Source organism: Terrapene carolina, unplaced genomic scaffold, assembly GCF_002925995.2.
Source record: "Terrapene carolina triunguis isolate 2854851 unplaced genomic scaffold, T_m_triunguis-2.0 Scaffold132, whole genome shotgun sequence".
Lineage (NCBI taxonomy): Eukaryota > Metazoa > Chordata > Testudines > Emydidae > Terrapene > Terrapene triunguis.
Window position 1 is genome coordinate 1,697,589 of NW_020664483.1, and position 25,623 is coordinate 1,723,211.

General features: G+C 48.0%; 1 protein-coding gene across 1 annotated transcript in view; it reads left to right on the top strand.

Annotated features, from left to right (window-relative positions):
• The window catches only part of PTK7 (protein tyrosine kinase 7 (inactive)), an 88,463-nt gene continuing 62,840 nt past the window's right edge, over positions 1 to 25,623 (top strand). Inside the window, exon 1 of the mRNA XM_026653124.1 lies at positions 1 to 61. Within this exon, the coding sequence (XP_026508909.1) occupies positions 22 to 61 (40 nt within the window). The 5' untranslated portion in view covers positions 1 to 21. The remainder of the gene's footprint in view (positions 62 to 25,623) is intronic.

The following is a 25,623-nucleotide window of genomic DNA, read 5'->3' on the forward strand; positions in this document are numbered from 1 at the left end:
GGCGGGGACCCAGCGGCTGCGATGGAGGCGGCGCGGGGGGTCTGGCTCCTGCTGCTGCTCGGTGAGTGCGGGGCGGCCGGGCCCAGCGCCCCCCTCAGCCCGGGGCGCGGGTCACACGGGGCGCGGGGCCGGCCCGGGCCGGGGCAGGCGGGGCCCGGGGGGCTCCGGAGAGCCCGAGGGCAGCAGGGGACCGGAGCCCCCTGGGCTGGGAGCGCGCTGCCTGGGAGCCGGGCTCCCTATGGGCGAGCCCGAGACTCGGGGAGCGGGGCCAGAACAGACCCTCCGGCCCGACCGCCCGGACCAGGGGACTTCCCCCCGCGCGTCCCGCTGCAGGCGCTGGAGCCACCGCAGCCCTGGGGAGGCTGTTCCCCGGGCCGTGTGCCTGTACTGTTCCCCTCTCACTGGGGACGGGGGGTAACTTCCCCCCGTGTCAGTCCCCAGCCGCTGGTTCGGCGTTTGCTTGTTCGACTAGAGAACTTTTAATGATCAAGGCGGCACCGAGCCTGTGATCACGTCGCCTTTGACCTTTCGGTGTGGTCAATGCAATTGACGGTGCTCTTGGCGTTTCCCGGTGTGGGGTGTGAATCATTCTCGTGGGTCTTTTCAATGTTTCACCCCCTTTGGGACACTGTATTCCAGCCAGGGTGATCCCTACCTCATGTGCAGAGATCACACCTCCCTATGCTGTTCTTTGTTCCCTGTTCGGTCCTACATGCGAGGATCACCTTCACCCTTTTGGCCATAACATTGCTCTGGGAGCTCGTGTTCAGTTGCTTTCCACCAGTCCTTTTCAGTACCAGCTTTCCAAATGGTGTACTCCTGCCTGCTCGTTTCCCTCTGGTCCTCCCCATTAGTGGGGGGAGTCCTGCAGGCAGACGAGCACAGGGACTGCAAAGCAGGGAGAACCCATGTGCGTGAAATGGTCCCTAACAGCACTAGGCTAAAGACGGAAAGGAAGCCTTGTGGCCCCTTGTGAAAAAGACTTGCTTTTTATCCCCTTCACCCAGTGTTACTGCTTGATGCAGGATGGCTGCATGCCCTGTAAACGATAATGCCCTCTACGGCACACCATCATTTCAAGCTGTAACAACTTTCATACAAATCTTTTAGATCTTGCAACTTGGAACTTCGTTCTAAACTAGCAAGGCCTGAAGTGAGAGTAGAGGTAGTTGGGGTTAGCTGGCATGTTTTTAGGATTTGAAATGTGTATTATGGTCAGGTAACTCTCCCCTTTTGAATTTTGCCCCCTTGGATCCCTACCCTGACATGTCCATAAGAGAGGTGACAGCCTCTTATCCTCCTTTAGCTTCTGTGTAAAGTGTGAGCTCTGCAAACCAGCAGCAAGTACTCCCTGGGTCAGAGGTGCTGTGCCTGTTGGCTATGTGAATAGGAGTGCTGTGTTGGACTGGGGTGGGCACAGAGAATGGGAGGGTAAGGTTCTGGATATTCCCAGGTCCTGTTGCCATTTCCCCGAGGGCAGCAGCGGTAAGGTGGTGTGATTGTGATATGTAGGAAGTGTCACGTAGCTCTGCATTTTCTAACAATTTTGGTTTGCTTTTCCTTGTAAGGGGACCTTAACTCAGCATTTCGTGGTTTTCCAGCCTTTAAGTTTTGGGAAGGAGGCTCTAATATTCTAGAAGGGCTTGAGGAGCACAAGGCTGTGTTGACTGCCAGCAAATTTAATTCCACACTGGCTAAACTTTTTGCTTGTGACGCTTAGTTATAACCACAACCATAGTTTTGAAAGTGAGGAAATTAGAAGGCTGTTATTGTGGGGGGAAAAATATCTAAGCATGAGTCTGGAAATACTTAACTTTATAAAGCATGTGGGGTTCCTGGCAGAGTATTTCCAGACTCTTCAGTGCTTATGTTATTTGGATGACTCAGACAGCATTTGTGTTTTTAATATCTACAGCGTTCTAATGTGTGAGTTAAGTTGTCAAATTATTTATTTTAACACACTGTGAAATGTGCATTAGAGAGAATGAATATATTTTTGGAGGGATATGTTTCCAATACCGATGATATAACTTATTTGTACTTTCCAATGAGGCTTTGGCAGAGTTAATCACAAGAGTCCATTAAGGAAATTAAGTAGTCCCAGGGTGAGAGGCAAAGTTCTGTTCTATTAGAAAGCAGCGATGAGAAATCAGAGGAATAAATGGCCAACTTTCACTGTAGTAAAAGGTTACCAGTGTGGTGCTCCAAAAGCCTGTACTAGGATCAGTGTGTAATAAATACATGAATTGCATAAAAACACCAGTGTTAAAAGAACATGAAAGTTGTAAAGTGAACATGCAAAAGCTAGGAAATGCCAGAATTAAGGTTGCCTGAGAGTCTTAACTTGGCCCCTTTGTGCATATGCATTATGATTCCGTCTTTAATTACATGATCACATACTACTTTTTTCCACAGGACCAATTGCTCAGGGAATGAATTAGGGTTGTGCATTGTGTAGTGCATGAAACTTGCCTGTTAGGAGCTCTGCTTCATTTGTTGCAGAATTGGGAAGGTCTGTGGTGAATGAATCAGGGAACTGCAGGAATAGCCTCATGCTAAAGACAAGTTGAATGCTGCCCTGGATTCTATCCCTGCCTCTGCCACAGAGTTTCTATATGATACCGGGCAAGTCACAAATGAAAACTTTCACAGATGGCCACTGAGTATTCCTCATTTTCAGAGCCACCTGGGGTCTGATCTGCAGAAGTGCTGAATGCTCACACTTCCAACTGAAAGCAATGGGAGCTGTGTTCTGAACAAATAAAGTGCTACACAATGCTACTCTGAAAAATCAGTGCCTAGGTGTGTCAAATTGGGCACCCGTGTTAGTGGATACTTAGAACCTTAATCTCTCTGTGCCTCAGTTCCCCACCTGTATAATGGGGATAATTATATTTCCTCTCACAGGGGTGTTGTGAAGCTTGTTTGTGAAGTACTCAGACACTGTAGTGATGAGCACCATAGAAAAGCCGTTGAGGAAACTGTATTCAGAGCAGGGTTTGAATAGTGTGTAATGAGAAGCGCAGTCAGGAAAGTAACTGAAATAGTTCCCTCCTGGATTGTATTTTCTAAATGGACAACCTACCTAATTCTCAATTACTGAGGGACAATCTCCACTCATTGATATATTTTGCTTTTCACCGCCACTTTCTACAACTTTTCATGAGTGATGTACCTGAGTATTCAGATTCTAATATCTGAACTGTATTGTTAAATCTAGTCACCTAAATGTGGGTTATTGCTGATAATGGACTCTGTATCATATGACTTTTCAAAACTAACTTGGTATTTATGGATAATCTAAGCACTATCCCCAGATGTACAGACACTCTTTCCCCAAACTATGTATTCTATACTTTTTTTAACATTAGCTTTAATAATTTTTTAAAATCTGTTCTTATCAAATAAGGTATGGGGCCAATTAAATGAGCACCATCCATCCTGTGTATGGAATGAGGCATTTGGCATGTGACCATGCAATTGAAGACTGTATCATAATACATACGCACAAGGCAGTATATGTTGGCAACCTTAATTCTGGCCGTTTCCAGCTTTTGATTCTGCAAACTTAATGTGTTAACATTTTTTGTATGAAACTTCTTATGTTTTTTAAAAACTTAAAACTTGAAGAAACAAATTTAGGATTCAGAAGAGGATTATGTTCATATGGAGGACAATATCTAGTTATATTAGGTAACTAATATATAGTCCCTCCTGCTTCATAGCATAAGCTAGGTTCTAACTGATAGGGGTAAGAAGAAACTTCCTCTGTGGACAGGTTATTCCACAGTTACCCAGTTGGAGAGTGTTCTTGTACCTTCTTCTAACTCAGGGGTTGGCAACCTTTCACAAGTGGTGTGCTGAGTCTTCATTTATTCACTCTAATTTAAGGTTTCGCGTGCCAGTCATACATTTTAACGTTTTTAGGTCTCTTTCTATAAGTTTATAATATATAACTAAACTATTGTTGTATGTAAAGTAAATAAGTTTTTTAAAAAATGTTTAAGAAGCTTCATTTAAAATTAAATTAAAATGCAGAGCCCCCCGGACCGGTGGCCAGGACCCAGGCAGTGAGTGTGCCACTGAAAATCAGCTTGTGTGCCGCATTCGGCACGCGTGCCATAGGTTGCCTACCCCTGCTCTAACTAAAACATCAGGTAAAGACTACTGTTGGAGACAGAGCAGATGGGCCCTGCTCTGATCTGACAGTGCCTTTCCCCCCCAAATTAATTGGTAATTAAGATCTGATGAACAGCCCATTCTGTAAAAATGGGAGCAACCAGATGTGAGCAGAGAGACCAGCAACTGGAGCCCTTGGAAATGTCAGGACTCCAGCAACCGCCAGTGCTTTTAAATGCTTAATCGGAAAAGTTTGGTAACCACCTCCTGTTGCTGGTTTTAAATGTTACTTTATGAGCTGCTATTTACATTCTTCCAGTAAGTAGCTAATGCAGTTTGGGGCTGTATTAAGCATCTGAAATATTTAAGTACTATACTCTTTCTTCAAACAGGAAAGAGTGGCAAGAAGCCACGCATGCAACGGGATAACTGCTACAAGAGTGCAGTGAAGATTCAGCTGGTCTGATTAGTTACCTTACAGTGCAGCAACTTGAGCATTGTGGGTGGAATAGCAGGGGCTTTTGAACTAAAGGAGCTGTTAAGTTGTAAAAGCAGCCATTCTCCCTGCAGGAACTTGCACTGGGTTGAGGCTGGAGTATATTGCCTGCTTGTTAGTGCAAATTGCATTCTTTGTGTGGTGATCCCTTTGTTGTCTGGCAAGGTAGGGGCTGTAAAGCACCCATCACACTTGTGGGCACTGTACATATAGTAAAAAGGGTGACCTGAAACCGTCTGCCACAGTTACACACTGAAGCGCTCCCTCTGAAGCGGGCACTTCACAGCTCAAATTTGTATTGCTTTATCAAGTTTAGCAGGAGGAATTGAAAAGAATTACTAAGGATGCATGGTAGGCAGGTGCCTAAATCACTGATTAACACAATCCTCCTTGTGCTGTCCCCAAGCCTTCTGCTTTGCAGAGACCTCTCTGTGTGTGCTTCAGGAATAAAAGTTACTTCATCCCTGGGGCCTCAGAAAGCAAAGTCTTGATGTTGCTGGAGAGTTTGATTTATTAGTGAAATGCAAGGCACACATTTATAATGCAAAAAGAGTATTCATGCAGTGATAAGATAATGCAGTTACAATCAGACAGGAAATATGGCAGTTAACCTTGATCCCATAAGACACCTGGTGTGTTTTCTGGTATGTGCTCCATAGCATGAATACGAATGTATTGATATATTTAACAAGAAACATAGTAATAGAAATTGCAGCATTGTAGTGGGACCAAGTTAGTGTTACTGCCGGGACTCTTAACTCTTGCCTTTACTGGCTTTTTTTGTGACTTACCTGCATGTTTAGCATTATATTACCATAGGGGTTTTTTTGCATGTAATTTACTTGTTTTTATCCATCTTTAAGGCCAGAAGGGACTGTGGGGACCATCTAGTCTGACCTCGTGTGAAATATAGGTCGTAGAATTTCACCAAGTGGTTCCCGTGGCAAGCCCTTAACTCGTCGTGAAGGCTAAGCTAGAGTTTACTGATTTCAAGCAAGGTGAGCACCTGTGGTGCAGATTGTGACTTTATCCGGCCACACTAGAGGAGTGAACTGGGGCAGCTCTGCTGGTGGCTGTCATGGGAGCACATCCCTTGCATAGACAAGGCCTAGCTCTCTGTCCTTGAAATTGGCCCAGGACCAGCCCCTGACTTGATGCCCTGCTTAGGCTGGGGAGGGAGTGCATGTGATGTCACGAAGGGAAGGAGCTTCAGTAGGCTCTGATAAGTCTTAGCTGAGTGTGTGGAGAGCGTCAGATTCTAGTTTTGATTAGCAATTAAAAACTACTTAGTGGCAGTACAGGTTGGGGCGGTTCAGGTCCATCTACCCAAGCCCTTAACAGCCTGGAAATAACAAGGGGGAAGACTTGTGCATTCCTTGCCGCCTTCACATCACCTACAGCGCTGTCAATAACACTCCAGTGCTCCAGAAGGCTTTCATTTCCATCTCCCAAAGATACCCAAAAGCAATATGCGCCCAGCTTCATCAAACGTGTCCTGTCCAGCAAGGCATTAACAGATCCAAACAGATCAGCGCGTCTGACTGTCACGTATCATGTGCATTTGGAAAGTTATTCTGCCTTAATGCTGCTGAGCAGGGCCAGCTCCAGGGTTTTTGCCGCCCCAAGCGGCGGGGGAAAAAAAAAAAAAAAAGCCCCGACCGGCGGCAGCTCCACCGCGCCGCTTTCTTCTTTGGCGGCAATTCGGCAGCAGGTCCTTCCCTCCAAGAGGGACCGAGGGACCCGCCGCCAAATTGCCACCGAAGAGCCCGACGTGCTGCCCCTTCCCCTTGGCCGCCCCAAGCACCTGCTTCCTGGGCTGGTGCCTGGAGCCGGCCCTGCTGCTGAGGTCACTGCTAAGGTTTTATGTGAGTCTTTCCAGCTTCTGCTGAAAAGCCAGGCTCTCAAGTTAAGAGCTGTCAACCTCTCCTCTGTGGATTGGTGACAGAGGGGCTCACCACACGGGTACTGACTTAACACCCACAACCCTTGAGTGTAACACGCTGTGTATTAGTCAGCAGTGAAACAATAGTGATCATGAATCCTGAACCCTGTCCCTGGTGATGAGAGAGGGCTGTGGGTAGTAGTAGCTAGGGATGGGATAATCCAAACGGGTTTAGTCACTCGGGAAGGCATTTGGTGCAGTGGATAGGACTGGAATTTGTCATGTTAGGAAAAACTTTCTAACTCTAAGGATGGTTAGGCACTGGAACAGGTTACCACAGAGACCGTGGAATTCCCGTCATTGGAGGTGTTTAAGAACAGGTTGGACCAAACACCTGTCAAGGGTGGTCTAGGTTTACTTGGTCCTGCCTCAGTGCACAGGGTCTTGTTTAGATGATGTCTTGATCTCTTCCAGCCCTGCCTTTGTATGATTCTATGTTAGAAACCTGGGTTGTGGGCCTGAAGTGATCTTGCATAAGCTCATTGCTAGCTTCTTTTTAAAGTGGTGTCAGTGCCATTTCTGGTGTGGCCATAGTAAATTGCTTGGGAATTTAAACAGAAGAGGTGAGATTTGAATGCCTGGTTTGATGGTGTTTGTGTTGCTTGTCATCCGATTCTGCGGGTTTGCTTTGCCGCTATGTCTAAAAAGTTGCAAAATGTTCTGGACATGCTCTTGGTGTATAAGTGATACTGTAGGTCTCATCAAACCATCATGAACACTTCAAATAATGCTCAGTGTTTATTTTGTGTGATTTGGCTTGTGCCATTAAAAAACTTTTCAATTAAAATCTCATTGAAAGTTGCTGTTAAATTGAACTCTAAGTAACACAACCTTAAGTGTGGAGTTGGGACCAGCGCCTCCGTAATCCCGTGGACTGGGGTATACACTTAGGCCTGTGGATGACCCTCAGTCCGTCACAGATCCCCCCCACTGTGATGGCAGTGGGAAGTTTGCCCAAACCTCAAGGATAGAATCTGGTCCTTACATATTGACTGCATTTTAGTTACCATCATTTATTCAGTACCTGATTGTCTAACTTGGCAGCGCTTAGTAGGAAGAATTCTTGCCAGCATCACTGTTCGTCTGCCCTTTGCTTGTCCTTTGTCTCCTCTTTCCTGCACTCTGCATCTTCTGATTTTCTTCCTCACGGCTCCTCCCAACCTCTATCCCTGTTCGTTTTCCTCCCGCTCCCTTCCTGTTTTCATCTGCTCGGATGCTCAGGGCTTTAGAGGTCTCACCTTAGTGAGATGAATGGGGTGGAGGGAGTTCTTGCCTTAGAGAAGAAGGATGGGGTGCTGGCCAGGGTGTGGGGAGACCTGAGTTCGGTTTCCTGCTCCACAGCTGGCTGCCTGTGGGATCTTGGACAAATCTCTGTGCCTTGGTCCCTGTTTGAGAGATGGGGACAATGGCACCGCCCTCAGAGGTTGTGGAGGGTAAATGCAATAAAGGTTGAGACATGCAGACACTGGTGATGGGGGATGGAGAGATTGTTGCCCCTCTGTGAGCCAGTATTTCAGCCTGTCCGTAGATCTGGGAAATCAACGCTGATGTGTGGCACTTTGAGCTCCCATTTTGAAGGCTTTCCTTGCAACCGGGTGGCATAGAAGCTGACCCTTTGAAATAAAAGCTCAGATTCTCTAGCCCCTGGACACGCCATGTGGCTGTCAGATCCGTGAATCCCCCTTATTGAAATTTGCTTCTCCGGTGAAGCCATTCAGGGAAAACCCACCACAGATAAACATTTTGGGTAAAAAAACAAAAACATAATCCCACTGAAACTTAAGTTCTACCCTGTGTTATTTCAACAGCCAAAAGTGTATGTCTACAGGGCAAACAAAGCCGAAAAGCCACCTTGTGACGGCGAGTCTCAGAGCCCAGGTCAGCTGTCTCAGGCTTGCTCTATGGGGCTAAAAGTCGCAGTGCAGATGTTCCCACTTGGGCTGGAGCCTGGGCTCTGTGCCCCCCTTCCACTGGATTTCAGAGCCCTGCCCCAGCCCAAACATCTACACTGCAATTTTTAGCCCCTTAGCATGAGCCCAAGTCAGTTGATCCGGGCTCTGAGACTGTTGCCTCAGGGTTTTTTCTGCAGTGTAGACTTACCATTAGGTGATTCAGAGACTTAGACGAGGGTACCTTTTCTATGGGGCTCCCAGTCTGAACTCAGCCCTGGTGCATCGCGTGGCAAACCGTAAGGAGGATGTGTGGGGAGTAAGGACAAGGTCCCAGCATGACAACCATGCAGTCATTCAGCTCAAGACATGTGGGGTTCAAATATTAAAAATAAACCCAAATTACAAGTAGTAAAATGACTTTTTTGTAGCCATCACTGCAGATGAGCACTTCAGCAGGGACTTGGCGAGTGAGCTTGGCCTATGTGCTGCAGTTCTCCTGGCCTCCTGTTGATTTGGGTTTGTGTGTCTGCTCTATGGCTTGTCTCTCTCCCAGTGAAAGCTCCATGGGATGAGCGTGGGGAGGGCACGGACAGACTGCTTTCTTTACTGGAATGGACGATGCCTAGCTAGCTGTTAGCATTGGCCAGTGAACAGCAATTCCACCCCCAACTCCATTAACAGCTGTCTGCCATCCCCCAACCCCCTGCCAACACCTGGGGGAGGCTGCCCAGAGAAATGCAGCGAAACCGAGAAGCTCAGTAACACATTATAAAAAGCCTCTGCAATTCACAGTGCGGTGAGACCTCCAGTGTTAGGAGTCAAAAGCAGGTTTTGTGTCCTTCCCTGGAGGATGCTTGCAGTGCCCCCTCCGTGTTCCCCGCTCCCCTTTGGCTGGGCATCTCTGCTCTTGCTGCTGCTCTCTTCTTCGGGCCAATGGAGCCTCCCTTTCCTGTTCCGTTCTCTCCCCCCTTACCTGACTGGTAAGTGCCTCTCTGGGCAGGTCCTGGATAAAGGAGCTACCTAATGAATAGGAGCGCGGAACGCTTCTTACGCCCAGCTCTTCCCTCCCTGCAGGTGTATGATCCCAGGCACCATTCTTTCCCTCTGCCAGGACGCAATGGGAGTCTGCCCGACCTGCCAGTAGTTCTTGGGGTGGGCGAGCCTTTCAGGCCTACTTCACAAGGCTCCTGTGCATGGACCTGTGTGCCTAAGTGTTTCGTTACCCTCTCAAACAGCTCTGGATTTTTGTTGCAAGATAATCAACTCCTTTAAATACTGCCTTTGGGAAATATGCCTCTGTGGCACTTCTCGTCTGTTCCTTGAAGAGGAAATACATGAATAGACAGTGGTCCTAGTCTGTTTATGCTACAGAGCTCGGTGTTTGCATAAATCTAAACGTGTCGGAGGGGAGTAACATTGTATGTCTGATGGAATGGTATTCAGCGCTCCAGCTTTACTCTTCATGTGTAAGGAGCTGTGATTGGGTGCTGCTATTGGACTGGAAATAACGTGCAATTTGGAGGCAGCGTGCACAAAATGCAGCTTTTGTTTAACTAATTAGCACCGGAATTGCTGACTGGCTCACAGCATCCTGGGAATCTGGTTTTAGTGCTCACAACTTGACAAAGCTCCGACTGGTAGCTCTTCATTCTCCTATGTATATGTTTAAGAACATAAGAACGGCCGTGCTGGGTCAGACCAATGGTCCAGCTAGCCCAGTATCCTGTCTTCTGACAGTGGCCAGTGCCAGATGCTTCACAGGGAATGAACAGAATTATTGTGTGATCCATCCCCTGTCGTCCTGAGCCCCTGACTGCCAGAAGCAGGGACTGGGACACCCAGACCATGAGGTTGCATCCCTGACAATCTTGGCTAATAAGGTCCATCAGTGGCTATCCTTCATAAACTTATCTAATTGTTTTTTGAACCCAGTTATACTTTTGGCTTTCCAACATGAGTTGGAGCTTTCCTGGCAAGGAGTTCCACGGGTTGACTGTGCGTTGTGTGCAGGAATACTTCCTTTTGTTTGATTTTAAACCTGCTGCCTATTAATTTAATTGGGTGACCACTGGTTCGTGTGTTATGTGAAGGAGTAAATAACACTTTCCTGGTCACTTTCTCCAAATTATTCATGATTTTATACACCTCTGTCATATCCCCCCTTAGTCGTCTCTCTTCCAAGCTGTACAATTCCAGTCTTTTTAATCTCTCTCCATATAGAAGCTGCTCAATACCCCTAATCATTTTTGTTGCCGTTGTACCTTTTGCCGTTCTAATATCTTTTTTGAGACTGGGTAACCAGAACTGCAGGCAATATTCAAGGTGTGGGCGTACCATGGATTTTTATAGTGGCATTCTGATATTTTCTGTCTTCTCTATCCCTTTTCTAATGGTTTCTAACATTGTTAGCTTTTTTGACTGCCACTACATATTTAGCAGGTGTTTTCAGAGAACTATCCATGATAACTTCAAGATCTTTCTTGAGTGGTAACAGCTAATTTAGACCCCATCGTTTTGTATGTGTAGTTGGGATTATGTTTTCCAATGTGCATTATTTTGCATTTATCAATATTGAATTTCATTTGCCATTTTGTTGCCCCGTCATTTAGTGGTGTGAGATCCCTTTGTAACTCTTCAGTCTGCTTTGGAGTTAACTATCTTGAGTAATTTTGTATAGTCTGCAAATTTTTCCACCTCTACTGGTTACCCCTTTTTCCAGATTACTTAGGAATATGTTGAACAGCACCAGTCCCCATACAGATCCCTTGGGGACCTTGCTATTTACCTTTCTCCAGTCTGAAAACGAATGATTTTTTCCTTCCCTTTGTTTCCTTTCTTTTAACCAGTTACTGATCCATGAGAGGACCTGCCCTCTTATCCCATGACCGCTTACTTTGCTGAAGAGCATTTGGTGAGGGACTTTGTCAAAGGCTTTTTGAAAGTCCAAGTACACTATATTGATGAGAGATCCTTGTCCACATATTTGTTGATCATCCACAAACAATTGTAGTAGATTAGTGAGGCGTGATTTTCCTTTACAAAAGCTGTGGTGTCTGTTCCCTGAAAAACTTGCAAAATCTCTTGTAAACAGGCCTCAGGATTTCATCAACTTGCTCATAAATTTTGTTCTGTCGTAAGCACAGCCACGCTGAATTTTGTGGCTGGGCTTTTTTTTCTCATTTTGGGCCAAAGGAGACAATTATTGATGTTTCTGTGTTGCTCTGCTAAAGTTCTGTTCTAAATATATTCTTTGTATTCGTCATTGTTCCTTTCCTGACTGAAGAGCTGTCACCCGACAGTAGTTGAGCGTGCTCGGTCGTTTTGGAGGAAGTGTTGGATCGATCCAGTTTACACAGATCATTTCACCTTCCTCTTCTCACTTGCCCTCTTTTAGTTACTGAAGCAACTTGTATCTGATCCGCCAGTCCATCCTCTTTGGTTAGATCTTGTAGTCTTTCCCACGATGGCCGACTCTGGCATTCCAGATATGAATTACTAGCAAAGGAATTATGGGCCAAGTCAATTTCTTCTGTACGTTTTCCAGTTTGCATCAGTGTGCAAGTCCTGCTCTTACCCAGGCCTTGCTCTCCATCCTTGAAATTGGCCCAGTACCAGCCCGTGACTTGAGGCCCTGCTGTCATGGGGGCACATCCTTTGCATCTGAGCTGACCAGTATTGAAATATGCAGCTGAAATTACTAGCTCTTACCCATGTGGTGAATTGTCTGTTTGGTGGTGATGGTGCCCTCTAGGTGATTCATCCCACTTATGAGGATCATGGTTTGTTAAGGAGAGTTTTTTCCTAAATTTAATGTCTTGATACTGCTTAGCTGAAACCAGGCCTTTCCTTGTTCTAACCCTACTCTCCGTTTTACAGGACTTTTCTTGTTCATAGATTCCCGGGTCACTGAAATCCTGTAGTCTGACCTTCTGTATAAAACAGGCCAGAGAACGGCCCTGAATTAATTCCTTGAGCAGATCTTTTAGAAAAACATCCAATATTGATTTTAAAGCCATCAGGGATGGAGACTCCACCACGACCCTTGGTAAATTGTTCCAATGGTTAATGACTCTCACTGTTAAAAATTTACACCTTATTTACGGTCTGTTTGTCTAGTTTCAACTTCCAGCCATTGGATTTTACCTTTCTCTGCTAGATTGAGGACCCATCTCTGTGAATGGTCCAGACGTTGTACCAACCATTTCAATGGTGAAGCTGAGCAAAAATCCCTCTGGGCTCTGAATAGCTATTTTGTTCACAACTTGGCTGCTGTGAAATTAAAAAATCAACCAACCCCATACTCCTGTGGGCTGCTCTGAACTGATGAGACCCCTCTTCTGGCTTTGCAGCAGCACTGAACTGACCACCATCCAAGAGCTGAGCTGTGGATTATACAAACAAGGAATTAAACCGAGCAGCATTAAATCCCTCGTCAAAGCTGAATACCTAACTTCGCCATGATGAACCTGATTATTCATAGAAACCTATCTGAAGAATGGATGTTGGTGCAGGCATGTGAATTTCTTCCTACTGTAAACAAGGGCTCTTTTATTTTTAGGGTTAAACACAACCCCCCTGAATTGAAGTAACATGCTGGGACGTGCATTGAAGGTACAATGGGGGGGAAGCATGTCTGAAGTTGGGAATTATGTTAATTTTTTCAGGGATTTTACAGCAAATGAACAACTTCCATACTGTTGCATCTCACTCAACCTCTTTCTAGCCTTAAATTGTTTTGCATTTTCAGTCAATTTTTTAAAACACAGACTAAAAAATATGTAAACCTGTCCATCAGATTGGCCTAGTTGTAAACAACTAAGAGCTGATGCAGGACACTGCATGTTGCAGCTTTCTAGGAATACACACCCCGATGTGGAGTCATGTCTTCCTCCTAGATCTTGTGCAGCTTGGGTGTGAAGCCTTCTGGCACGTTTTGCATGTGTCTGTCAGCTCAGCCCAGCCTGATCCTTGCTGGGATAAAGCAGAGAATATGTAACATCTAGATCTCTGGGGTATTTCTTCAGGTGAATAGAACTTCTCCTTCACTTATCAAAGCAGGCAGGTAGAAGGGGAAGACTGGGTCTCGGAGTGCAGGCGGTATATAGTATCCGGATCTCAGTACGCTGGCTCTACAAAATACCATGTTGTGCATCCTTGGACCTCACAGGTCACCAGTGTGTCAGAGCAGAGTGCCCAGTGGGCTTTTCATGGAGAAGTCTGAATAAAGGCCATAAAACATGTCCCCCGCAGGGTCTGAATCAGAAACAATCATTCCTTATCCCCGGCTTGCTGCTCAGTTCTAGAGGCTAGATCCATTGGTGGTGCTTCTGGTTAACTTGGAGGGTAACTGTGTTTTGTCCTAGCCTGTGTGTGGATCTCACCCCCAGAGATGGAGGCTTTGGTGGCCACTACTCTGACCTCCAGGTTTCTGTACGAAAGCCTATTGGCTACTCCCTCCTTTGTTCAGTATTAGGCACCATCTACACACACAAGTTTCACTGGCATGACGTGTGTTGCTAGAGTTAAACTGGCATGTCTTTGATTGTATGCCTTGTGCCTCATTTGTGTGAGCTGCTTTGCATTTGAGCCCCTGCGCTGCTTGTAGAACGTGGCTGGATGGGTCGGTATCCCAGGGTTCCTGGCACTGCTCTCGGGCTTGCTGAATTTCTCACGCCAGGAGGCCAGAGGAACTGTTGGAAGAGGGGCTCAGACTCCCCCCCCACCCCTCGTGCTCTATCACAGAGCTCAGCTAGCTGCTAATGCCAGTTCCAAACTAATCTCCATCTGTGTGGAGGAGGCCCAGGGGAGCCCTGCTTTGCAGCAGGAGTCTTGAGTCACTCAAGGACCCAGAAGTGGAATGGGCAGTCTGCTGAAACGTATGGTATCATTCTCTGTGCTCCAGGGGAACGGTGGCCCAGTGGTTATGGCATTAGCTTGGCACTCAGAAGACCAGGTTCAAGTCCCTGCTCCACACAGTGTGTGTGGGCAAGTCCCTTAGTGTATGTCTACACTGCAGTGTAAGCCCAGGCTCAAGCCTAGCCCCACTTCCATCTACCCTGAAATTGCGCTGACCCAGGGTTTGAGCCCTGTTGCTTTGCAGTGTGGACACAATCTCCCCGACTCGGGTGCTGGGAGTCCTCCAAAAACTATCCCACAATCCTATGGGCCAACGTCCTTTGTCTTTTCTAGCCCAAGAACTTCGCATCTACTCTACTGAAAATGGAGGCAGCCCTTCCATTGGCTTCTGACCACCAAGCTGCAAATGCACCACCAGAGCCTTCTGTGTTTGCGATGGCGACTGAACAGAGCAAGCCTTTTACAAATCGTGCTGCTCCATGGTCAGGGGAGCACAGCCAGAGTTCGGTTCGGTTCTGGCAGGAGGCCAGCAAAACTGCAGACTTCAGTCAGAGTAACAGGAATTAACCATACAAACCAGCAAATAGCTAAGCAGCTGGCAGTGCTGCAAATTTACTGGACCGGTGACCAGTACAGACAGTGGGATAAGCAGCTGAATTGTGAGTACTGGAAAGCCAGGGACCAGAACCACACCATGGGCAACTTGCCGACATCGTGCCCATTTGATGAGGGGTTTGGGTGCTGGGCACTAAACCTAACATCGAGCCAATGGTGGTGCATGATGACCTACCTGCTCAGCTGGGACAGTGTCCTGCTGATCCCAGAATCCAGCATGGGGACTGATGGGAGCCAGCAGCAGGCACCACGTGGGGACAACAAAATCTCCTGTTACTGAAAGCAGCCCCAGAGCAGGCTCTGGACCACGGGTCCATACTCGGAGGAGCTGTTTGATGCCCCTCCCAGGAGCAGCCGGTAGTGGAGCAGGCAGCAGACAAAGAAGGGACAGAAGCCGCCCCTGAGCCTGGTAAGTTTCTGGCTTATTAATATAGGAGTGGGAGGGATTTCCGCTCTAGGAACCAATGCAAAAGTTATGAGAAGCCCTGGCTAGCAATGTGTATCCGCTAATGGGGGATTGTATGCCAATGGCTTGGCGTCCTCCCCCCAAAGATGACTGGGGTTTGTAATTTTGCCCAGAATCGTGCCATGAGTGCGGAGGAGTTCTGTGTATTTGCATGCAGCCGTAACCGGGTAAGCCATGTGGAAGCTAACGCAGCAGCATCCCATCGATTCCCTCATGAATTCTGGCCCAATCCTGGGTGCTGAGCTCTGCAAACTTTTCCTGAAGCAGGAACTCTAGATCAGTTGTTTTCAACCTTTTTTCATGTGTGGACCCTTTAAAAATTTGGCAGTGTGGACCCCTTTATCTAAAATTTCCAAAGTCTGGGGACCCCTGGGGGTTCACGGACCATAGGTGGAAAACCACTGTTCTATGGTAACGACAACCTTTTGTGAACTCCCAGGGTCTGTGAACCACCGGTTGAAAACCACTGCTCTAGATAGGTAGTCACATTTCAGGGCATATTTTCCTTGGTAGCTGACCAGCCCACTCCACTCATCGATATGCTGCTTAGTCACTTTGTTTGAATTCTTTGCTTGCATAAACTGCAGGTTTCCCACCCGCAGCTTGGAATAACCTCTCTCTTTGCCAATCAGGCACCACGAGAACTGTTATGTCCCCCAAAATGTGGAAGGCCTGAAATGATAGAAAAAGCTTTTGTGGCACAGCCACTGATGGCAAGCCCCCCTTTCCCCAAACTCAAGTAGTTTTGCAATTTTCTCAAGTGAAAAATGCAGCTTTGCATGGAATTAACCAGGCTGTGTCCAGGGAGTGCCTGTGGCCTGAAGCATCCTTCTCACAATATACTGACATTCAGTTTGTAGCAGTATCATTTTATGTCCTTGAAATTCCACAAGGATTTTTTCTGGGTTCCTGCAGTGAGCTATTGGAGACTGTAACTCTCTGGGTCTTGTCCTGTTCCAGGCTCCTCGCTCTCTACTGGCTACAGCACTTACACAGCAGAAGCCTGGGCCAACACACCTGCATGGACTGTTCCAGGAGGAATTGTTTCCGGGATGAACTTACGGTTGAAGTTCTGGAGAGGGCCAACAAGCAGGCCCAGTACCAAAGACACAGAGGGACGTGCAACTAGAGAAAAGGCATGCTGCAAGGCAAGAGGAAAGGCTCAGGCGTGCTGCACAGCTTGAGGACAGGGTTTCAGCGCAGGAGCAGTTACTTGCTTCGCAGTTCCCGGAACAGGAACGGCAGCTAAGGGAGGACGGAGCTCAGCAGAAAGAGCCCTTTGAGTGGCTCATGTCACTAATGACTGCAAGAGTGGAGGCTCCTGCTGCATCACCCAGACCACAGCCCGAGTTCCTTGTGCGCTACCCTGAGCCGCAGTCCAGAAGCAGCTTGGAAGACTCCATGGTTGGGTGGCCCATGGAGTTAGGCCCCATGAGTGGCTGGCCAGGGCAACCTTGCTCCATGCAGCCCTTCATATTGACCCTTTTCCACAGGGAATGAAGGGAGAGGAGACTGGGGGGCCGGGGCCATGCCTCGGTAGGGGGTTTCTGTCTTGTACATGGTTTCATTGTTTGCACTTGTTCATGCGCTCTGTTTTTCTGTAAGGGTCTGATGTTAGGTCTGGTAATGGCAGCTGTCCTGCCTGGCAATGGTGAATGTTGTAATTCCTTATGTTTGCAAATAAAAACGTTTTTATTATATCTGGAAAGTTTATTTCTGTCACTGCTTCACCTCACATGACGTGTGTTCAAAATAATAAAGGTAAACAGCTGATCGTGGACAATTAGGAATTCGTATGCGAAGACTATCCCTCGGTACAGTTATCTATAGCAAGTCACACTTCAGTCTCTTCCTTACATCAATCCACCATGTGAATAACCCCTCTCCCCATTTCAAAAGTGTCATGTCATTCATAAGTACATTGCCTGACACTAACATTCCCCACCACTCCCAGAAGCACATTCACAAAGGTACTATATCCCCTCTTCCATTGGGCCATGCATGTCTAATATGGGAGCACACAGCATCCCTGACTCTGTTGCCAGCTCCAGCAGTGGGAGGTACCCTTTCTGTAACAGTTCTGCGGCCCCTCGTGGTCACAGGCCCATTCAGGGGGAAATGTCTAGCTTCTGGCTTTACAAAGACTCTAAGGGCACAGGAAACGAACAGCATTGATGACACTGGCATCCAAACGGGTCTGTAGACACCCAACACGGGATTTCAATCTGCCAAGATCACATTCAGCCACCATTCTGGACCTGCTGAGAGTGTAATTAAACTGTCTTTTGCCAGGGCCTTTGAAATCAGGGTATGGTTTCATAACCCAAGGCAAAAGGAGATATGTGGGGTTCCCCAGAATACCGGTGGAGACAGTAACTCCATTTATGATGTCATTTGGTGGGAATAGTGTCCCAGCCTGTCCATGAATGTAGACTGCTGATCGGCGGAAAACCCTGGCATCATGAACTTTTCCAGTGTAACCCATGTTGTCATTCATAAATCTCCCTCTGTGGTCCACGAGGGCCTGCATAAGTGTAGCAGTGCTCTTCACGATCTATGTACTCACTGATGAGGGCAAACCTTGGGCACATGAATCCATCAGTGGCCCCAGCGTAGTTTGGAAACCGCATTCTTTCAAAGCCAGCAGTTTCTTCAGGAATATAAATCCATGGTATGCCCACATCTTGAATACTGTGTGCAAATGTGGTCCCCCATCTCAAAAAAGATATATATGAATTGGAAAAGGTTCAGAAAAGGGCAACAAAATGATTAGGGATATGGAACGGCTTCTGTATGAGGAGAGATTAATAAGACTGGGACTTTTCAGCTTGGAAAAGAGGCAACTAAGGGGGGATATGATTGAGGTCTATAAAATCCATGACTGGTGTAGAGAAAGTAGATAAAGAAGTGTTGTTTACTACTTCTCATAACACAAGAACTAGGGGTCACCAAATGAAATTAATAGGCAGCAGGTTTAAAACAAATAAAAAGAAATATTTCTTCACACAATGCACAGTCAACCTGTGGAACTCCATGCCAGAGGATATTGTGAAGGCCAAGACAATAACAGGGTTCAAAAAAGAACTAGATAAATTCATGGAGGATAGGTCCATCAATGGCTATTAGCCAGGATGGGCAGGGATGGTGTCCCTAGCCTCTGTTTGCCAGATGCTGGGAATGAGTGACGGGAGATGGATCACTTGATGATTACCTGTTCTGTTCACTCCCTCTGGGGCACCTGGCATTGGCCACTGTTGGAAGACAGGATACTGGGCTAGATGGACCGTTGGTCTGACCCAATAGGGCCATTCTTATGTAATATCTTTTATGTCTGCCACCTTGGGGCAAACTACACACCTGTTTGCCTCAGAAACCTCTACTACCACTTTATCCACCGTCAATGTTTCATCACCAAACTGGTCTGCAATGGACTTGTAGCAGTCTGGGGGTAGCCAGCTTCCAGACAGCTGTAGCAACCTGCTTCTTGATTGGCAAAGGTAGCCTCAAGTGTGTATCTTTATGCTGGAGGGTGGGGGCAAGCTGCTCACAAAGCTCCAGCAACGTAGCTTTCGTCCTATAAAAGTTCTGGAGCCACCGCTGGTCATCCCAGGTGTGCATGACAGCGTGATCCCACCAGTCTGTGTTTGCGGCTCTGCTCGGGCTACGTAGGGGGCATCCATGGGTATAGTGAGTGTAATGAGCAGTTCCATGCCTGAGTACGCCTCTTCTGCTGCTGCCTCCTCTTGCTGATGGGCCAGAAAACACCACAGAAATGTCCACTGGCATCTCACGAATGCTCTGCCCGTTTCCTGACCCAAGAGTGAAAGCGCAAGCAAGAGAAGTTCTTCAGAAGGTGCCTCCAGTAGCTGGGAGCACACACAGCTTGGCAGGATTTGGTGGCAGGTTGTTCATGAAAGATGCAGGGTTGGCCAGTCAAGTTTTCCCACTGTGCACCGCGTCAGAGGTCTAGATCGGCCACATTTCAGATGGGCGCAGGGAGTCTGGGATATGGTTGGTCTGGCTCAGGTCTGCATTCTGCAGTGTTGACGCTAGAGCCATGGGTTCGAGCCAGGGTTAGAAAATTCTTAACCTAAGGTTAACAATCAATGTTGATGCCCAGCTGATTTGAGTCCCACTGACATTGCAGTGTAGACAGACCCTTCCTCTCTGCCTCAGTTCCCCCACCTGTCCAATGGTGATAAGAATAGTGCCCTGCTGAGGCTTCACAGATTTCAAGGCCTGAAGGGACCCTTCTGGGGGTCTAGTCTGACCTTCCTAACACGGGCATTAGGACTTCCCGGCACTCGCTCCTGTTTGAGCTAGTACTGCGGGCAGTATCCAGCAGAGAGTGCACCACAGTATGTTCTGTAGTGTTCTCCATTACCGTTCCTTGATGCACCCGAACATTTTGTGCTTTCTTGACTGGAGCGATGCGTTGAGCTGAGCTCTCCGTTTAGCCTAATGGCTGGAATGGAGAGCAATTAAACTGGAGACGTTAGGGTCCGTCAGTACATTCTGGGAGGGCTTGTGGAATTGTAGGAACACAATCGTGTTGTGGAACACAGCCAAAAGCCCTCGATTACTCAGGGGCAGTAGGAGAAAGTTCAGGGCCCCGTCCAGGCATAACTGACAGCACCTTTCTTTAAATTGAGCTGAAAAGCAGCAAGATATCAGTGACAGATATTTAGTGGTGGAGCTGTACATGGATTTTTCCTACTCCGCTTACAATTCATTTGCTACTTGAATCACCAAGATCAAAGCAGGACTCCACCAAGTACACGTGGGCATAAGTAAATACCCTGATCTTTAGCTCCAGCCCATGAATAAACACTCCTGCCTCTCTCCAGCGTTTGAAGCCTAGCTCTTGGTGCTGGAATGTGAAATATTTCATGTTAGCAGTGGGCTTGGGCTTTGGGTATTCATAAACTCCACACAAATGCTCATTGAGCAGCGGACAGACCTGGTCACAAATGTGTTCTTTGTTGATACTTGAATCTGCCACATGTATTTGTAGAGAAATTCCACTGCAATTTTTGATGGTCTGGCCAGGCTGTTTGTTTAGACCCTGAACCAGCTTCTCTTCTAAGAACTGCCGTGAGTGCGGCTGCCAGTCTTGCTGGGTTCTCAGGCAGGGGGCACCTTCAGGCCTCCCCTTGGGCCTTTTGAAGTTCTGTAGGATCTTGTCAACTTACTGATGACCCTCAGGAGTGATTTTCAGCTGTGTAGAGGATTCTGGTCTAGCGGCCATTGGTTTTTTTTGTATGCAGCCCCTTCATTTGTTTTATTACTGGCGGATGGTCACCTGCAGCTCTCAGCCTGTCCATATGGTACCTCCGCGTTGGTGTGGAGGAGGGATAATGTGTATGTGAGATGTTTCTTGTCTTGATGAGGAGCAGACTCGGCTACATTCATATTTAAAATGGGATTTTTCAATTCATTGTTTCAAAAAAATTATCTTCACAGTTTTGCAGTTGGTCTCATTTGACAAGTGACCACTCTATATTTAAATAGCCTATCAGAATATCTTGACCAGTAATGTATGCCTTTTTGCCATAGTTAGATTGTCGGTACAAATCTGAATATAACAATTGGTTTATACATTTCTGGGGGGGGTGGTGATCTGGGCTGGAAATAAGCAAGGTCAGTTCTTTATTCTTGGAGAAAAGGAGGCACAAAACTACCCTGGCTCTTAGAGGAGATCCAATAGGTAGTTTGTGTGGCTGTGGTGAGGAGGAGTGGGGGGGAAATGCAGTGATAAAACCCTGCAGGAGATTGCTACTAAATAATGGGCTAAGGGATCTTATAGGCAGAGAAATAGTCACTGAATGTGTCACCCAAACTAACAGCCCAGAGCATGCAGCTGTGGGGAGCTGGGAAGGCAGCTTGTAGGCCAGTCAGCATCAACAAGAAACTCTGGGAGAAAGGCAGAAGAAAACTCTGAGCCCTCAAGTCCTCAATTAGGGAAGTATCCGAAGCCTGCGTTTGAACTGGATACTAGCCACTTGTGCTGGGATTCTCACACTGGGGTTGTGACCACTCGGGGTCACAGGGTGGTTACATGGGGGTTGTGAGCTGTCTGCTCTGTGGGGCTGACAGCCCCGAGCCCCCATTAAATTACCCCCCTCCATTTTTAATTTTGAAGGGGGGTCCCACTCAGGCTTGCTGTGTGAACGGGGTCACCAGCAGGAACAGTTTGAAAAGCACTGCACTCGTGGAAGCACTGGGTGGCAGGAGGCCGTGCGAAAGAGGAATCCCAAGGAAGAGTGACTCCATGCGAGTCCCTGACTCCATGCGACTGGGCACATGAAGTGGAAAGCGAAGGGGTTGCGCAGGGGGAGGTGGGAGTGTAACCCGAGGAAAGCCTGACAGTGCAAGGATGAGAGATGGGATAGAGCAGGGGAGGTGGAGGGTTACTGAGAGCTCTACTGTGAGATGGATGTGAGAGGGCTTCCGACTAAAGCTGGGAGTGTCCGGCTGAGGATGTAGGATCCTAGTCTTTTTTTTTAGGCATGACATTGAAATCTCACTGCTTCTCAGATGGCCCTTAATTGCCATCTGCACATAGGGTTGCCACCTTTCTAATTGCTGGTAACCGGAACCCCCCACCCCCCCCCCCAGGCCCCGCCCCGCACCCCCCCCCTGCTCAGTCTCTTCCCGCAAGGCCCTGCCCCGTCGATCGCTCCTCTCCCTCTGTCGCTTGCTGGATCGTCTCCACCTCCCCCCCCCCCCCCCCCAACCCACCCCTCAACCGGGCTCCCTCTGCTCCTGGGCTGGGACGGGAGCTGCTGCAGCCTGACAAGGGGCTGGCGCGTGTTAATGACCCGGAGTCTCCCCGTAGTAACTAAACTTTTGATGTCCAGTCATGTGACCGGACACTGCCAGGTCTCCTTTTCGACCGGACCTTCTTGTCGAAAACCGGGCACCTGGCAACCCTAAATGGCACCTGAACACAGAAGCCAAAAACTGGACTGTCCAGGTAAACCCCATATGGTGGCAACCCTATCTGTACAACACAGCTGAAATGCAAAATGGCTAGTGGGGGTGCACAAACGTAGAGCTTCCCAGCGCCGGGCAAGTTTTAGCTTAAATAGAGAACCAGGATAGCATAGCTGCTGAGAGTCCACTGCAAAAGCTCTGGACCCCAATGGTTCCAGTACAATAGCGTCAGAAGTTGGAGGCTGAGAGCGAAGAGGTGAGGATGGGGTGGAAGCAGAGAGTATATGATGGATGGTGTTGATGTGCCACTGGCAGTTAGAAGTGTGGGAGCTTGTCAAGAAGGCAAAGTATAGCTCAGCGCAGGCAAGGATTGGCTTTAAACCGCCCCAGGTCTGTGTCTCTGAGATCTGTGACTGTCTGTTGTATCGTGTGTCATGGAGTTACTGGTTTGGTGGCACCAGCTTGTTTACTTTTACAGTTGGCTTAAGGCGTCTGTGGAGATTATTTAGTACGGTTCTGAGAATGCTCTCTATAGTGAAGTGCTGCATGCTTCAAGCACTAGCTAATCTTAAATAAGCAGCCCTTACTGAGAGGAGAAAGAAAGAAGGGTCATGGGGAATGCTTTGTTGAGGAGCATGTGAGTCACTGTTCCTACTGCTTTAAGTGAAGGGGGAAGCACAGGGAAGTAATTGCAGCCTTCCCCTTAGAGGAGGAATGTCAGATGGAGCCATTGTCTCACCTGGGCAGGGGGAGTGTTCTGAAGGGACATGGCAAGGCACCTGGCTCCCCACCAGGCCGTGGGGCAAAGATTAGTCCTGTGGCATGTTATCATAATCCCCCGGAGCTGTGCTAAGCAAGGGCAGTGGTAGTGCCAGGAGGGGCCAACACAACCCAGTGAGCGTTTCAGAGTTGGGGGTAAACGCAGCGACGTTGATTGGGCATTCTGGCCAGCTGCTAATTACGGCGGCCGTTGCATCTCATTGGCCTTAACAAGCTTAGCTGCTGAAACCAACAGTCTACCCCTTGTTGTGACCCAGCAGGCCATAGACGCTGGGTATGGGAAAGACAGGCGAGCCAGGCCTTTCCATCGGCCGGGGGCCAGTGCAGGCTTGCTCCTGTGCTGGGCTTCTTTCTCAGCCTTTGTCCAGTATTCAAATCCCTGTCTGCCTCTTTCCTTGGGAAGCTGCCCAGTGCTCGTGCTGGGCACTGCAGTGGTGAATGCCTCCAGGTCTCCTGCCCTGCTGGCTCTAGTGGGGTGGCTTTCACTTCCGTTTCAGGCAGCTTTTAAAATAGCAAAATAGTGTGTGTAACAGTTGTCAGCCTGGTAATCCCATACATTGTGGGACTGTCTGGGAAGCAGGGTTCTTGGACCTCCATTTCATGTATATGGTGATCGAAGTGCGGGATACTTAGCTCTTAAAAGCAATGATTTCTCTAAATCTTGGCGGCGTCAGCCCTGTGTGTATCCATCCCCTTCCCCCGTCTGCTCTCTGGAGGATCTGCTAGTGACATGTGGCTGCAGAGACCTTTTTCATAAAGGAAAGATAAATGGGCAGCAGTGGCCGGTTTGTTACTGACACCGTCGTTGCTCTGTTCCTGTTTTTCTCTCCCTGATGAGCAGCACTTAGGACAAGTGCTGGACTGGGGGGATGTAAAGCCAGTTTTTGTGTCTCATGTCTGAGACTGACACCTAGGGCTTGACTACACTACAAAATTAGGTTGACTTAAGTTAAATCGACCTGCAGCCACCACAGCAATTAAATCAGCTGTTGATGTCCACACTGCCCTCCTCCTGTCGTTGGTGTGCGTCCACGCCAGGGGCGCCTGCACCGACTGATGTGGGGCATTGTGAGGCACTGACTGCTGGGCAGGGCTCACAGCTGGAGCTCCCTTGCCCCCAGGGCTGACAGCGGGATCCCCAAACTAAATGGGAAAAAATAGAAGCCGTGAAACTGACAAGAAGGTCAATGGCACTGCTGGTAGGCTCCCTGCTGTGAAACGGAGCCATGCTTGGGGCTCAGGGCTAGGATTGTCAGCTCTGGGGCTGGGGGCGGGTTCCCACTCTGAGCCCTGACAACCAACAGGCGATGTAAGTAACACAGTGTCTACATGGACACTGCTTCACCCTAACTACATCGACCTAAGGGCTACGCCTCTCATGGCGCAGTTATTAAATTGATGTAGTCGGCGACTTACATTGGCGGGAGCAATGTTATAGTGTGGACATTATGAGTTAGGTCAATGTAAGCTTACGTCCATAGAGTAGTCCAGGCCTTCGATTGCAGCTTTTATTTCATCCCAACTTGGCCATACAGGCCCACTTTACGTGGGTCTCTGAACCAATCTGCAGACCCCTAGGAAGCAGTGAGGGTTGAAGAAAGAGAAGGCTAAGGGGCCATATTCTTGTATTGATACCAGTGGACATTGTAAACAGATGAGTGACTTTTTTGCTGCTGCTGGCTAAAGCTTGAAAGGAAGCGCACCATTGCCCATCATCTCAAAGCTGGAGCGTGGCACTTTCTGGCTGGCCATGCAGGAAACACTGCTGTTAACCAGAATAGCTGGCATTCCAAGTTAGGGTATCTGGTTTATTGAAAATGTTCAGCAGCTGTTTGGCACTTCATCTGTTGAAAACATTGAGCCTTATTTTTGTAGAGCAACCACTGGAATGTCTGCGCCTGGGGCAACCAGCTGTGCTGCATACGTGCGTGCTGGGTGTTTCTAGGAAAAGGGATTGATTAGGGATTCTCCAGGTTACCCCACTTAGAATAATGGGCAGCTTTGGCTTTCGGATGCTGACTCTACAAGAGCAGGCTATCCGTTTGCATTGGGATACCCAACCATTGCCCACCGTGGCATACAGTGGCAACTCACCAATAGTCTGAGACTTAGCAGCGTCCACACATGGGAATCTGACTCCGGCATGGGCAGTAGCATCTGCAAGTTTCCATCTTGATCAATGCAACCTCCCCCAAGCATCTTGGTTTCCCCTACTTTACAGTGGGGAATTGACACTTGCATTATGAAGGGTTCTGTAGAAAGCTGTGGAGAGACACATCGTTGGCAGTCGTTGATCTGACATTCCCTGTACTTGAGGATTTTGGTAGTTCCAAAATCCTGCCTAGTGCAGCTGAGTAGTAAGGTAGGAGTTGATAGATACTCAAAGCCAGCCTTGGAAAGCATTTGGAATTGCATCACTAACGTGTCCCTCAGAAACATAGGCTGTGTCTACGCTGCAGCTGTGTTGTCGGAGCGCCGTACTGTAGATGCTTCCTACTTTGGCGAAAGGGTTTTTTCCATC